Source organism: Triturus cristatus, chromosome 10 (assembly GCF_964204655.1).
Source record: "Triturus cristatus chromosome 10, aTriCri1.1, whole genome shotgun sequence".
NCBI classification, from domain to species: Eukaryota; Metazoa; Chordata; class Amphibia; order Caudata; family Salamandridae; genus Triturus; species Triturus cristatus.
In genome coordinates, this window is record NC_140593.1 from 382,874,325 (window position 1) to 382,888,746 (window position 14,422).

The following is a 14,422-nucleotide window of genomic DNA, read 5'->3' on the forward strand; positions in this document are numbered from 1 at the left end:
CCCAGAAATCATGCCAACGTCTAGACGCAATTTCTGCTTTCGGTATCTTTCTTCCGCCATTTTGGTTGTGTTGTCAGAAAGAGGTAAATTTATTGGCCTAACGGTAACCATTCCAGGCTCTTTGATCTTTCCAGGTCTTCCTGTTTCTTGTCGTTTTTTTCCCTGTTCGATTGCAGGCCCTCTCTTTTGTATTCGCTTGAAGGAGGTCCCGGTGAGTATATATTTGCACAGATGTAGTAGTAAGTGTGAACACATCCGGGTAACCCGAAGGTGATTTTTCTGCACAAATGCGATTCCCAATGTAAGTGAGCGCGCGTCCTTTAGTAGCGCAGTCCAATAAAAAAAGAGAAGTACCGCAAGATTAAAAAGAAATCCATTCATCGCACTGAAAAAATGTACAAAAAAATAATAAAAAAGACACAATGTAAGGACGAGGGTCCTTGCTCACTGCGATGCGTTACTTTAGGCCCACAAAGGAACGGGAGGTTTTAAACTCCTTAAAAAGAAAGGCTTAAAAATGTGTCCACGATAGAGATCAGCGGCCGTGAGAAGCTGTTTGAAGAGAAGGAAACGAAGCCGTAATTGAAGGCAGAGTTTCCGGTGCGCCATTGTGGTTCCCGAAGTTTATGATGTGCAATATAGCAGGGCAATAAAAGCTGTCTTTGCCAGAGATGCGTGTCCGAGCAAAGCCCTTTTACGAGGCATTCAAAGAACAGGAGGTTCGACTTCCCCGGCCCAGCGTCTGTTCCTTTTCCTTCCTCTCACTTTGTTCATAGTGTGTGCTTACAAAATAAGGCAATGTGTGCCTAGATGCACGGATGCCGCCCGGGCCTGCGGGAGAAAAGGAGAAATTAAAATAAAAGAAGAAGAAATGAACAATTTGGCAGCAGCTCGAGAGAACTAAACGCCCACATCACTTACGTTTTAAATCCATTTTACAACATGCAGCGAATTTAAAACTTCGAGGTATGCCCGTGTGCAATTTCCTAATGCTTATCGTATTTGTAATAAACACCCATGGGTTTGACGACATGTTTGCATTTGCATATGTGTGTTTACGTATTTGTGTGTGCGTGTTGTATGATTTTTACAATAAAAGATGTTGCACATTAACAAACGAATAAGAAAAACAAAAGGAGAATAAAATAAAAACGGCTCTTTAAAGCTCTACGAAGAAAGGGTAAACACAACAATGAAACCGCACATAGGTTTTGGGCAATGAACAGTCGGAGTCCAATGTCCTGGTATTACTGAGTTGGGCCTGTAAATACAGACAGACACACGCATGCACACAGACACTCTTTTTCACACACACACACACACACACGAAACATATTCTCACGTGATCTTTAATAGTCCTACAAAAACATATGGCATTCAATACAAATTATTCAGAAGCATTTTATGGCCGAGGCTTTCGTGCGGGGAGGGGGGTGGGGTCTGTTCGTCTCTGGTGGTTCAGTTTCAACATCTGACAGTTGTTTTGACGCACTGACGATGGAAATAAACAAGGGTGTCCTTTGAATTATTCACTTTCATATTTGTCCATTGTCTTATTTTTACGACGCCCGTGGGTCTTGCGTTGTGTGCACTTCTTTGCCTGGAGTATTGTTTACTTGGGAAACACTGATATAAAGACTGGGTGTGGTCTGATTCCCTGGTTAGCCACGGACGTGTGGTTCATTAGTTTTGGAGGTTTCCGGTTTCTCTTTCTGCTGCTTGGCAGAGGGCACCTAACAGTCAATCAGTAACAACAATATGGATTCAGGAAAGAAAAAAAACACACTGAGACAAAATGTCAGCCTGCCATGCACGCATGTTTATGCCTCGAAGACGTTGTGCAGCTGAATCGATTAAAACGCACTGGTGCAGCCTAGCAATGTGTATGCACACACACGCATTTTCAAACACACACACATACAGACACATACACACTTAAACACACACAACGCGCACAGAAACACACAACACGCACATACAGACGCACAACACATACAGACACACAGCACACATGCAGATACACAAGGCACACAGCACCCGCACAGATACACAACGCACAGACATACACATACAGCCACAGCACACAGACACACAGCACACATACACAACGCACACATACAGACACAGCACACACAAAAGCACACATACAGACACACACGTGTGCACGTGAATCAGGACCCGAGAGCCGTGCACGCCTGGCAGTGCCCGTGTGTGCGTTGGCTGTCGCTGGCTCTGCAGTGCAGCGCGCCGGCCCCGGCTCCACCACCTGTGAGGCTCGCGCAGATTGGACGAGGCGGTCATATGGGGCTGGTCACGTGCACAAGGCAGCTCAGTCCAAAAGAAAATGGGGTTTGGTGTAAATCTAGGGGTGTAATGTTATCATATATCACGCTACCTCGTAAAACCGACACTGGAGCCCACCGAACAACAAATCACAGGTCAAAAATATGAGTTCTTCGTATTATGTGAACGCTCTTTTCAGCAAGTATTCGGCGGGGGCTTCCGCGCTCTTCCAAAATGCCGAGGCCACCTCCTGCGCCTTTGCGCCCAACTCCCAGCGAGCCGGCTACGGGCCGGGCGCCGGGGCGTTCCACTCGGGCGGCCTGTACAACGTGAACAGCACCCTCTACCAGCACCCCTTCTCCTCCTCCGGATACGGCCTGGGCTCCGACGCCTACAACCTGCACTGCCCCGGCTTTGAGCCCAGCGTCCCGGTGCTGTGCGGCGAGCTGAACAAGGCTGCGGGCTGCGAGCCCCCCGAGGACGGCGGCCTGCACCTCCAGGCGGAGAGCAACCTACGGATCTACCCCTGGATGAGGTCTTCAGGTGAGGGGGTGCCCGTGTGTGTGTGTGCGAGCGCGCCGTGTGTCTGTGCGAGCCCCTCTGACGCGCACGTGTGCATGTCAGAATCGCTGCACTTCGCATGTTCGAGTGTGTGTACATTGTGTATGCTGTGTGTGTGTGTGCACGGTATGCCTGTCTGCTTTGTGTGCCTGCGTGCTGTCAAGGCAGCCTTTATGGCTTTAATTATAGCCCAGGCGCCATTGCCTGCAAAGCCAGTGGCATTGTATGGAGATGAGCGCCATAAAAGTTTTTATTGCACAATTAATGGCTTCTCCCATTGCAAAAGCGCTTGCCCCGGAATTTCAAGTTTTTGTGCGTATGCATTGTATGTGCACATGAATCGGGTTCACGCAGCGCTATCCTAGCTGCAGAATGACGCCATGACAAACGCGGCTGCACCCCGAGAGAGTGGAGGATAGAAATGAAACAGAAAAGAAAAAAAAGTGCTGATGAGAGAAGGGCGACGCGTGAGAATCAGGAGCAGAAATAACTAATATATATCGAAATAGGGACGTCAGCTACCGGAGATAACGTACAACAGCGTATAAAATTCGGCAAAGTAAAAAAAAAAGGCATTACTTTTGTCTGCAGCCTACCAAAAGGGATAGCCCTCCATATGCTCTGAAAGAAGCTAACTGGTGGCTTTTATAGAAGGCCTGAAATAATTATCAAGACGAGGAACTCCTAATGTTTGCAGGTTTATGAAAACGCTCCTTAAATTTCACATTCCCAACAAGCCTCGATAAGAGGAAACCTAATGCGTGCACCAGGCGCCCATCAGCCCCTCTTTTTATACGTAATACTGTTTAGACTGTTTACCCGAGGGGAAGAGACACTGGACATTTACCCAGGTCAACGTTAGGAGATATATTTTGCATATGAAAGTCTGCACAGCCCCCCCCCCCCCCCTTCGCGGAGGTGTGCTGTGCACAGGTTATGCAGGGTGAATATTTTGGCTGCGCTGTGTGTACACATCGACTTGAGGGGAAAGAAGACTCTGGTGTGTACCTTGTAAGGGGACGTTTAGTTTCATAGTGGTTCTGTGACGTGTGTAAGTCTGTGTACTTTAATAGGAGATTTTCAGGAAAATGAAAATGTTGTGTTTACATTTTGAAAGCAGTTTCATGGGTGCTGCGCGGTGTGCTTGTCTGTTTTTTTATTTTCATAGAGTGTGGTTATTTTGTTTAAATAGGACCTGGTTCGTGTGTACACTGTCATAAACATATAACTATATTATGAAAGGGGGTGTGTGCGTTGCCGCCGCAGATTCTGATTAAGGCATTCTGAATGCGGTTTACGAACAAGCATGACGTAGCATTTTTTGTACACGTGTCGTGGTTTAACAATTAGGCTATATATATTCAGAGTTAATACGGTGTGTGAATTGTTACGGCTCATGCATGGCTTTCATAGCATGCATGTAATGCACGTTATTGTGGAGAATGCATATCTAAATGAAGTGGATTGTTGTAGGTTATCAATCTTTTAGGGCTCGGTAGCGTGTGCATGTGTGAGTAATTAAATTGGATATATTTAGTAAGTAGATGTGTTTATATTAGCACGAGAATGCACATTTCAGGGGTGTGACGTGCGTTACTCCGGGGAATTGCTAAACTCGGTGTGAGGTGCGTGATAACAGTGTGTCTTTTTGTGTGCTGTGCATGGAGTGCGCGTAAGCACTGCACATTTTAAGGGCACGCGGGGGGTGCAGGGTATCGTGCGGAGTGCACATTTCCAAACGCATGCCCCAACGTTGTCACTGGTCATGCACATTTTACGGGCATCGATTTCGGCTAGATTATCACATATTTTCGGGGGACTTTTAAGTGTGTGTACATTATCACAGGGTACGTACATACTTCAGGGACCTTTGTGGTGAGGGGTCTATCAAAGGCAGCATGTACCAGGGATGTGTGGTATGTAGATGTATTATGGTGGACGCCCCTCTGTTAGGGGCCTGTGATGTGTGTTGGTATTGGTGAATGGTTTTAAAGGACTGTATAGCGCACATTTTATAGTTGAGTTGATATATGCACGGGAATACATACGTGTGTGGTCTGTATGTATCTCTGCGTGTTGTGTGTGTGTGTGTTCGTGCGTGTAAGCGTTTATTTCATTATGGAGAACAGTTTCCTACAAGGCTGCATGGCGCAAATTATCAAGCTGAGATTTTCAGTGGGTACATATCAGTGTGTGTCTCTGTGTGTTTGAGTGAATGAGTGACTGAATGAGTACACTATCACGACAGATGAATAGTTTACTGGCCTGTCTGATGCATACTTTATCCGAAGATGTATATTTTCTACGGGGCTGCGTAGAGTATAACAGGGTATGCATCTTAAGGAGACATGGCGGCGTCTACTTGAACTTAATTATGTGGTTATGGTCTTTGCTTCTGTGCGTGTCCGCATTATCTGGCGGAAGGAATTATTTGATGGACCTGCATAGTGTATACATTATCACAGAGAATCGAATATATACCCCTGGGGCTGTGCCTTATAGTGGTGTACTTATTTTTCAGGTGGCTCAGTGGTGTGATAATTATGCGGCTGAATGCATGCCTTCTCCCTGCATGCACGTTAGAATTGGGTGCTCATTTGCATGGACTGTGCGGTGTGCTTTACCGTTGCACAGGGTGTGCAGATGAGTGTTTTGGCGTTGCGCGTGTACGAGCTTAATGCGTTGCATGCATGTTTTTGGTAACCTATTGGTTCTGGTGGCTGTGAGGTTTGCAGGGTGTTGCGGGGAATGTGTGTAGCCTGCTGGTGGTGAGTCTTGCATTCATTGTGTTGTGTAGATTCAGTGATGACGTATAGTTTTCAGTGGCTCATACAGATGCAGTTTTGTGAAAAGTGTTTTTGTATCTTGGTGGCGAGGCTGTGTGTTATTCTGTTGCATGTATAATTTGGTGCAATACATAGTTTCTGGTGGCTGTGATGTGTGCTGTATGAGATGTCCCGTCTCTGCTGGTGGGCAGGCATGTTTTGGGTGGTGTGCAACTTATTGGAAATGTGTGTCGCTTCTGGTGGTATTGAAATGTGCCCTTTCTGCTGGTGGTGAGGGATCTGCTGTTGTGTTACATTGATTACATGAGGTAGTAGTGTATAGTTGTTGGTGACTGTGGAGTGCATGAGGTTGTGGCTCTTCAGCTGGTGGTAAGGACACGTGTGTTTTGAGATGGGCACAGGTTTCTTGCAGACAATGTGTGGTGTCTTGTAACTGTTAAGCAGGTATACTGGTATTGCGAGTATGGCTTGCGTATGGGTGGTTAGATATATTGGGTTGCAGCATTAATTGCTTCTAATGCACATTGTTTGGTGGCCAGTGATTGTGTGGCTAATGCTGTCTTCTGCTGGTAGGCGGACACGCTTCGGTGTGTTCCATATCTTTTCTGATGTAATGCATACTTTCTGGCGGCCATGAGCATTGTACTGTATGGAATGTAGATCCTTCTGGTGATGGAGGCATGCGTTATTGTCTGTCATGCATTATTTGTAGTAATGTTGAGTTTCGGGTGGCCATGAACCATAAGAGGGACGTGGCCGTTCCGTTTGCGGCGAGGGCAGTTTTCCTGGTGTTATGGGTATTTGACACCATGCATGGTTTCTGGTGGCCAGGGGGCGTGGATTGTTATTGGCACTGCGCCAGGTTTGCAGGTGTGAGGCATGCTTTAGCGCTGCAAAGGTTATTTAAGGAAAGTGTATAGTTTATGGTGGCTGTTTTGTTTGTTGAGTGTTATAGGACACGTGGAGTGTCTGCTGGTGGCTGGGTATGATATGCAGTGTTACATGGCTCTTTGGAGCTAATACTTGATTTCTGTTACTGTGCCGTGGCCTATTGGATGCAAAGCTTACCTTGTGATGGTGGTGATGGTTGAGTGGCTTGCTGGAGTAAGGCTTAGGTTTAGATGGCAGTCAGGGTTGTGGTGTGCTGGGTGTAATGATTCGTTGGACGCGAGGGTTGAATGGCTGTCTTGTGGCCATGCTTACTTCCTGATGGCCCAGTGTGTTCTGTGGCTCACTTGTGGTACGGTTGCCGAGTTGCTGATTGCCCTGTGTGTCCCACAGCTTATTGGAGGTAATGCCTATTTTCTGATGGCTGGGGGTGCTTTCTGAAGACCATGAGGTGTTTGCGGCTCATTTGGGGGTACCGTTTGGTTTCTGATGGCTCTGAGTGTTGTTTGACTTTATTTGAGGTAATGCATAGGTTCTGGGTGTGTTGTTTGGCTTTGTTTGAGGCAGTGCATAGGTTCTGATGGCCTGAGCGATGTGCGGATTATTTGAGGTAATGCTCTGTTACTGATTGTGCTTGAGTGTGTTTGGGGTGATGCTTGGTCTCTGATTGCCGTCGGTGTGTATTTGAGGTAATGTTTGATGCCAGAGGGCTGTTGGTGGTTTATTCGAGGCAATGCTTGTTTTCTGATGGCCGTGAAGTGTGTGGACTACTGTGGGGGGTCGTGTCTCTTTTTCTGGTACTCCAGATATTGTGCGGTTTGCAAGGTTGCCCCTGCTATGGAGCGGTGCTGTGGTGGCCGCTTGAATGGCTCTGTTATCTGCAGGTCTGGACCAGGCCTCTGCTTGGACGGTAACCTAACCGCTGCTTCCCTCTGTTCCCCCCCCCCCCCCCCCCCAGGTGCGGATCGGAAGCGGGGCCGCCAGACCTACACCCGCTACCAGACCCTGGAGCTGGAAAAGGAGTTCCACTTCAACAGATACCTGACCCGCCGGCGGAGGATCGAGATCGCGCACGCGCTCTGCCTCTCCGAGCGGCAGATCAAGATCTGGTTCCAGAACCGGCGCATGAAATGGAAGAAGGAACACAAGGACCAACCGGACGGCCCCCCCGGGGACGCCCCCGGCCCCCAGCCCGCCTTGGCCGCCGAGCAGAAGGCGGACGAGGAGGAAGAGGAGGACGACGAGGAAGACACTGCGGTCTGAATGCAGCCCGCTGCCCTCCAAGGCGGCCCAGCTACCGCCATTTTTAGCGCTAGCCAAGACTGTTTAGTTTTAGCAAAACCGGGGAACCAGCTTATTTTAAGAACTCTCAATATGTAATTTTGTTGACTAAATTGTAACCCCTCCCCCGAAATGTTACTGGTATTATCACAGAAAATACTCTGTTTTATTTCTAGCCTTACTGTGAAAAACGAGATAGTTGGTTGCGTTGGTGCCAGAGGAGACAATATGGATTCTTGTATTTTTTTTTTTTCAGGGGACAGTTATAATCCAGCATCCCAAAGGGACCGAACTGCTCTGGAGGAGGAAAGAGACAAATACACAAGTTTCTACTTACAACAATGTGTAATTTGAAATTAACACGCAGATGTGCTAAAGCATTGCCCCCCCCCCCCAATAAAAGCCATGGTCCCTACCCACACTATCAGAAATTATTTCAGACTGCTGTTTCCTCCCTCATGTTGTAAATAAAACACAACTATTAATTGCACACGATAATAGATACTTTCCACTTCGAACTACCTATCTCAAACAGTGTGACTCTCTTGTCCGGGTAAAGTGCATTACGCGTTCACGATACTACCTAATTTGTAGAAACTAATCTTATATTTCTGTTTGTTCGTCTTTTTGTTGTGTTAAAATTCTGAAGGAAACGTAATTGCACAGAGGCGGTAAAAATGTTTGTACAATAAGTAAGTCGCACGTGACCACTACATAATGCAATGTCGTGTACTACCTACCGCCCAGACTACCTATAACCCTGGTCCGTCTACCTACCTTTTACATAAACTGTATTTTATGGATCCAGGGACTTTAATGTCGTTTCACGATGTAGTTTTGTGTGTTTATATGTGCGCTAGAAGCTAGAATGCCCCACTGCAGGGGCCTAAACGTCGACTAAATCTTGTAAAATAATTAAATAAAATACATGTGGGGAAAGAATAAATAAAAAAAAAATGACGTGTTGCTTGTTTCAATTTTCAGCCCCGAAAACTGATTCTCTTAGCTCTATCTTAAGAAGCCCTTTTACATGTTGATTTTACTTTAATTGCTAAATGCCTAACCTTTCGATTTGGAACATTGTTCGTGTACACATAAAAGTCTTAATAAACAAAATTCCAGTATTATTTCTTAAGTCTTCAAGATCACTGTTCTAAATTTGATTATGTACAAAGCATGACTGTTATGTGGCGTTCATTATAAAAAAATGAAACTTTACATTAAAATGGCAGACTTTGCAGTTTTTTGCCAATGTTCTTTCATTAGGGCATCATTCTGCAATCAAAACATATATTCAGTTGTGTTTGCGTGTTTGTAGTTGACTTTGTAATTTGCTAGCATGAAGTATTAATAATGACTATGTTTAAAAACCGCTATAGAGCTCTGACAACATTGTCATAAATTGTGAGTTATACCGTCTGTATTATTATTTTTTTCCTTGTAAACATACAGGTCATATTGTGTTTGTACTGGAAAAGATGTATGTATGAAAAGATGCCTCGTCAGTATCACTTGTCATACCGTGTTATCTGTCGCACAGAAAATAAAAACATGCTTGTGAGCCGAAAAAATGTATTTTTGGTCATTATTATGAGTATTGCAGTGCTTAGAAACATAAGGCATCGATGTTAGGGGAAAAAGTACATACGAAATATGAATAAAATCATTGTTTACTAAGGATATTGAATTAGCTCATATTTATTGAAGGTAAAAAATGAGGAATACCATGTGTACATTCAAAAGGATCACGCATTTCTAAGACAACTTTTCACTGATACACATTTCCTAGAGGTAGTGCAAAATATGAACTGGTGAAAAGACCAGTCGTGGCCTTGGAGACTTGTGAGTCGAGACACCGTACATTAGAATACACCTCATACGGTCAGAATCAGCGTTAAAGGGATATTTACACCAGAGAGTTCAATGCGATGCTTCAGTCGGTAAACAAACAAGCCACGAGCCGCATAGGTTACAAGCTTCTGTGCACACCTATATAGAGCCAAGAAACCGCAAGTAGGCGCCTTTATTGAACCACCTAATATTCGCACAGAGAGACAATGTCCGTTCACGCGGCGCTAGAGGAAGGTGTTTGCAAGGTCGGCAGAGAGGTGGGGGCGTTCAGAATGTTCATCCCGCATAGATGGCATGGGGGGGCTGCCTCTGCACCCCGCAGACCGCCCCCCGAACAGTTCGTCTCTGTGCTTTGTAGGGCAATAATTGGAGCGGTTCCTCCTGGAGGCAGGTCCTTGGAAGGTAAGATGGCGTCTCCGTAAGACCTCCCCCTTCCCACTGATGAGGAAAGGGCCATAAATCCGTTGTTGTTTATGAAAATTTACAACTTTGCAATAGAACTTTATGAGTTGTTCGGGAGTTCTATTGGCCGCGGCTGGTCATGTGGACGCGAACCGAGAACATGAACTTTTTTTTTTTTATAATTTCCCTTGCGAGAATAGCGCTGCATTCTTGTGCTCGGCTCAGTCCTGCCACGGATTTCGCTGGATTGAGACCCTAGCCCGTCGGTGCAGGGAGCAGGGTCCATGGCGCTCCGGCAGCTTCCCGGGGCGGGGTTCCTGGCCGGCGGGCCCCGGGGCCGGGGCTGGAGGGTGTGGCACCCGGGATCCCGGGCTCCGGACTGGCGGCTCCGCGGCTTGCTGCCTCGCCTCACTTCCTGCTCCTTTCTGGCACCGAAAGGACGGGGCGATTCGTCTCCTGTGCAGCGAACGAGACAGCTGTCAAGTGTGCGGCGAAGGCTCCTGCCAGCCAGACCCAAAGGTGAGAGCACTGTGGGGAGCACAGACAGGCGAGATGGGTTAGGGATTTTCATACATTGCGCAGTTTCTAAAAACATTTCAACTTAAACCACTGTCTTTCACCATCCCTCCCTGAATAAAATCACCCACGCACAATAATTAACATTGTTAATGCTCATATATAAAATAGTTTTCTAACCTCTTTATTTGAAATGTTTTTGGAAATTGTTAATTTGCTAATGTAATATTGAAATTCCAAAAATAAAAAAAATATATATATATAACATTGTTAATGCATATATATTGAAATATTTTTCTAGCCTCTTTATTTGAAATGTTTTTGGAAATATTTTAATTGCTAATGTAATATTGAAATTCCTAAATAAAAAATAATATATATACATACATACATATAAATATGTATATATATGTATATATTATTTTTTATTTAGGAATTTCAATATTACATTAGCAAATACACCATTTACTATATATATATATATATATATATATATATATATATATATATATATATATATATATATATATATATATATATATACGAATCTGCTTACAATGATTTCATTGTTATTAGATTACATCATTTCCAGGGAGGTAGAACAAATTGTGTTGCCTTGAGCGTGTGGAACTTCAGTTCAAAGCCAAGCACACCCACAGTTTACATACATGAGTATACGTGAGTGTGTGGTTTGTGTAAGGTACACACATACGCTTTGTTCATCAACTGTTTTCATCTTTGTAAGCAATTTCGCTTGCAGTGGCACAGAAACCGTGCAACCTGCCTGTGCACCCCACCCCTTTAAATGACGCCTGTTTATACATGCTGGCGCGTGTGCCTGCGTATGTTGTGTACGTGTCTGTGTGTGAAGCAGATCTCAAATTACTGTATTCGATTTAATTATTAGAGGATGTGTCTCAATTTAGGAAATTGTACATTTCGTCTTAAGTTGTCTAAGTTCGTCTAAGTGTACATTTATTGCAAACAAATAAATGCATACGATTTGATAAATAATTAATTAAAAAAATAACTTTTTTAAAGCCAGTATCTCAAAAGTAGGAGTGAAAATGCACAACAAATCGAGTAGTATAAATGTATTGAAGTGTTTAACGTGGGAGAAAATGTCAAAGCAGAAATCCCATCGATTCTGCAGCCGGTGCGACCTTGTGTTTCCGGCTGTCAGATGCTCGAGCCAGCCGCGCTCGTGAATGGAGGAGTTTCGCTGCTGCGCGTTGTTACTATTCATTACGGCAATTAGTGACTGCGCGGTAATGCGGGAGCTGATAATATCGACATTGAGTGCGCTTTGTTATCAGGAAACAGAATTTCATTTGCATTGCAATGCAGTATCTGGCCGGCTGCAACTGCGGTGAAGGCTTTATTTTATTATTAGGCGATGTTTGCTTGCTGGCGCCACCGTGTGGCGGAAATGGTGAATTTCTTCTTGGGAGCTCCAAGCTGAGGGACGAGGAAGCGAGCGAGTGGCCTACATTTCGGGCAAGAAATATTAATGAATCGATCTTTTCTAGATAGGGATAAATTGCTCTCTTGAAGTTAGCGTCTGTAGGTTTCAAGTGCTCTTAAACTATTGGCCTGTTAGTGTGTCTGATGGATAGAGATTGAAGACGGACAATATTAAAGAGTTGACTCTGACTCAGCCAATTGCATTTGCAAGTGAGGTTTGCGCGTTCAGTATGCACTGGGATTGACGCCGGCCTTTGTAAGCAAACAGTTCAGTATTTTCGATGTTTCTGTACACCGGGACATTGGAGAGGCATTGTCAAATAATCAATTTTAAATTAATATACGACCACGTGCAATTTTTAGCGATTGTGTGGTGTGTGTGTGTATTATTTACTTCTCATCCCACAATATCGTTGCTGTACAACATTGCATTTCTGTGTTTCGTCTGATACGTGACTCCAGGGGTAAAAGAGGGTATGTAGAGGGTACATCTGAAATAATGTCCTTTGAGGGTTGATGTGTGTCCCGTGAATGTGTATTCGTCATTTAAAAAAGACCATGCGTCTTTGTGTGCCGTGCTTCGCCTACAGAAGTGTTGCTGTGGAATATACTCTGTGGTACTAATGCATTTGGACAGTTGACGCAGACATAATTCCTATCCTATGTTAAAAAAAGACGCAGAATTAGCAAGGAACATACAACAATGAATGCCAGTTGAATACGCCATTGTATTGTTTTTTTCCCTTCTGTGGTTTACCGTACAGTGAGGAAGTAAGAGTTATCAAAAAAAATTGAATTATTATTATTGGGAGTTTTAATGATGATCGACATCCCTGCAGAAGCAAACATTCAAAAATGAAAATATAGTAACGCACGAGGAGCACTAATCTGGAACAATTCACTCCGCAGGGGTGTTTATAAATGTGCACATCTTTAAGCTCTCTGACGCAGTGCAACATTCCTAGTGTACACGAACCTAGAACCTTTTATTGAACAACATGTCCAGGCTGTTGAACCCTGGAGTGGCTTTGTGCATGCCGTGTCCCCGGTGTCCGTGTGCACTCACAAGACGTGTCTACGTCATGGACTAGTCCAGGCGCCTCCTGCTTTAAACTCTCTTCACAGACAAAATGGCGACCAGGCCCTTTTATGATGATATCTGCACACATCAATGGAATTTCCAAGCCTATCTGCCGTAAACATCACCTGCTTCAATGTATTTGCGGAATGTGGTCAACGTTTTTGGCGAAACGGAAATATCCCTGTGTTCAAATCCATTATTTTCTCCAATTAATTATGCCGTTTGTGCGATTGTAACACAGAGTCGCCAATGTCTGCATGTTTACTTTATTGGGAACTTTTTACAAAATCCCTCCTCTCACATCAAACCAGGGTTAGATCTATGAAGCAGCCGAAAGGCAGCGTTAACACAATGACAAATAAAAAAAATAAAACTAAAAACCTAGATCCGTCCTCCTCGACCTACCTGTAAGTCAGAGCAAAATTACATCAACTCTGAAAGAGCGTCTGTTTATTATTTCCTTTTTTGGTCTGGCTAATATTCCCTTCGGAGGTCTGGCCTAATTTCTTTTGGTGGAATGACCGTTATTTCTTTTGGTGGCATTATGGTCATTACCTTCTTTTGGCGCGATTATTAATATTTCTTTTGGTGGGATGGTTATTATTTCTTTTGGGTGGGATTGTTATTATTATTTTTTGGGGTGTGATGGTTATTTCTTTTGGGTGTGACGGTCATTCTTTTGATGGGGTGGTTATTATTTCTAACTGTGGCACGGTGGTAATTTTCTTCTTCTTTTCGGTGGCATGATGGTCATTATTTCTTTTGGGTGGGGTGGTTATTATTCCTGATTGTGGCATGGTGGTCATTATATTTTTTTTGGGTGGCATGATGGTCATTATTTCTTTTGGGTGGGGTAGTTATTATTCCTGATTGTGGCATGATGGTCATTATATTTTGTTTTGGTGGCATGATGGTCATTATATTTTGTTTTGGTGGCATGATGGTCATTGTTACTTTTGGTGTCATAGTGGTCATTATTTTTTTTCATTTGGTGGAATGATGGGCTTTATTACTTTTAGTGTGATATTATTTCTTTTAGTGGAATATTGGCCATTATTTTTATTTTGGTGGGAAGGTTATTTTTTTCTCTGAATGTGATGTAATGGTCGACCCATTTAGCAACTACAAATTTACGCACGGAATCTAGGCACGGAAAACACAGCGAAGCCGGTGCTTCCCTAGTCGCTCACATTTTAAGGTGTAGGTATATTGTACCCTTTTACTGTGCTTGAACGTGGTGTAACTTTCCAGTGATCCCCAGGCGCCTGCCTGGTTTATAAACAAAAAGTGCCATAAAAAAGTTATGCCG

The 14,422-nt window shown here is 44.2% G+C and overlaps 2 protein-coding genes across 2 annotated transcripts in view; both read left to right on the forward strand.

Annotated features, from left to right (window-relative positions):
- Nucleotides 1–2,284: 2,284 nt before the first annotated feature.
- Nucleotides 2,285–9,370, forward strand: HOXA7 (homeobox A7). The gene is made up of 2 exons (XM_085631643.1): nucleotides 2,285–2,826; nucleotides 7,477–9,370. The coding sequence occupies exons 1-2, from the start codon at nucleotides 2,448–2,450 to the stop codon at nucleotides 7,779–7,781; spliced, it is 684 nt and encodes a 227-aa protein (XP_085487769.1). The 5' UTR covers nucleotides 2,285–2,447; the 3' UTR covers nucleotides 7,782–9,370.
- A 93-nt stretch (nucleotides 9,371–9,463) lies between these two features.
- Nucleotides 9,464–14,422, forward strand: part of HOXA3 (homeobox A3) — a 130,666-nt gene continuing 125,707 nt past the window's right edge. The window contains exon 1 of the mRNA XM_085631628.1: nucleotides 9,464–10,571. The gene's annotated coding sequence lies outside the window, so the exon portion shown is untranslated. The remainder of the gene's footprint in view (nucleotides 10,572–14,422) is intronic.

What these genes read in the sequence shown, in the direction of transcription:
- HOXA7 (XM_085631643.1), top strand. Translation starts at nt 2,448, where the DNA reads ATGAGTTCTTCGTATTATGTGAACGCTCTTTTCAGCAAGTATTCGGCG. An exon ending in CCCCTGGATGAGGTCTTCAG is followed by an intron (nt 2,827 to 7,476) that starts GTGAGGGGGTGC and finishes CCCCCCCCCCAG; the next exon opens with GTGCGGATCGGAAGCGGGGC.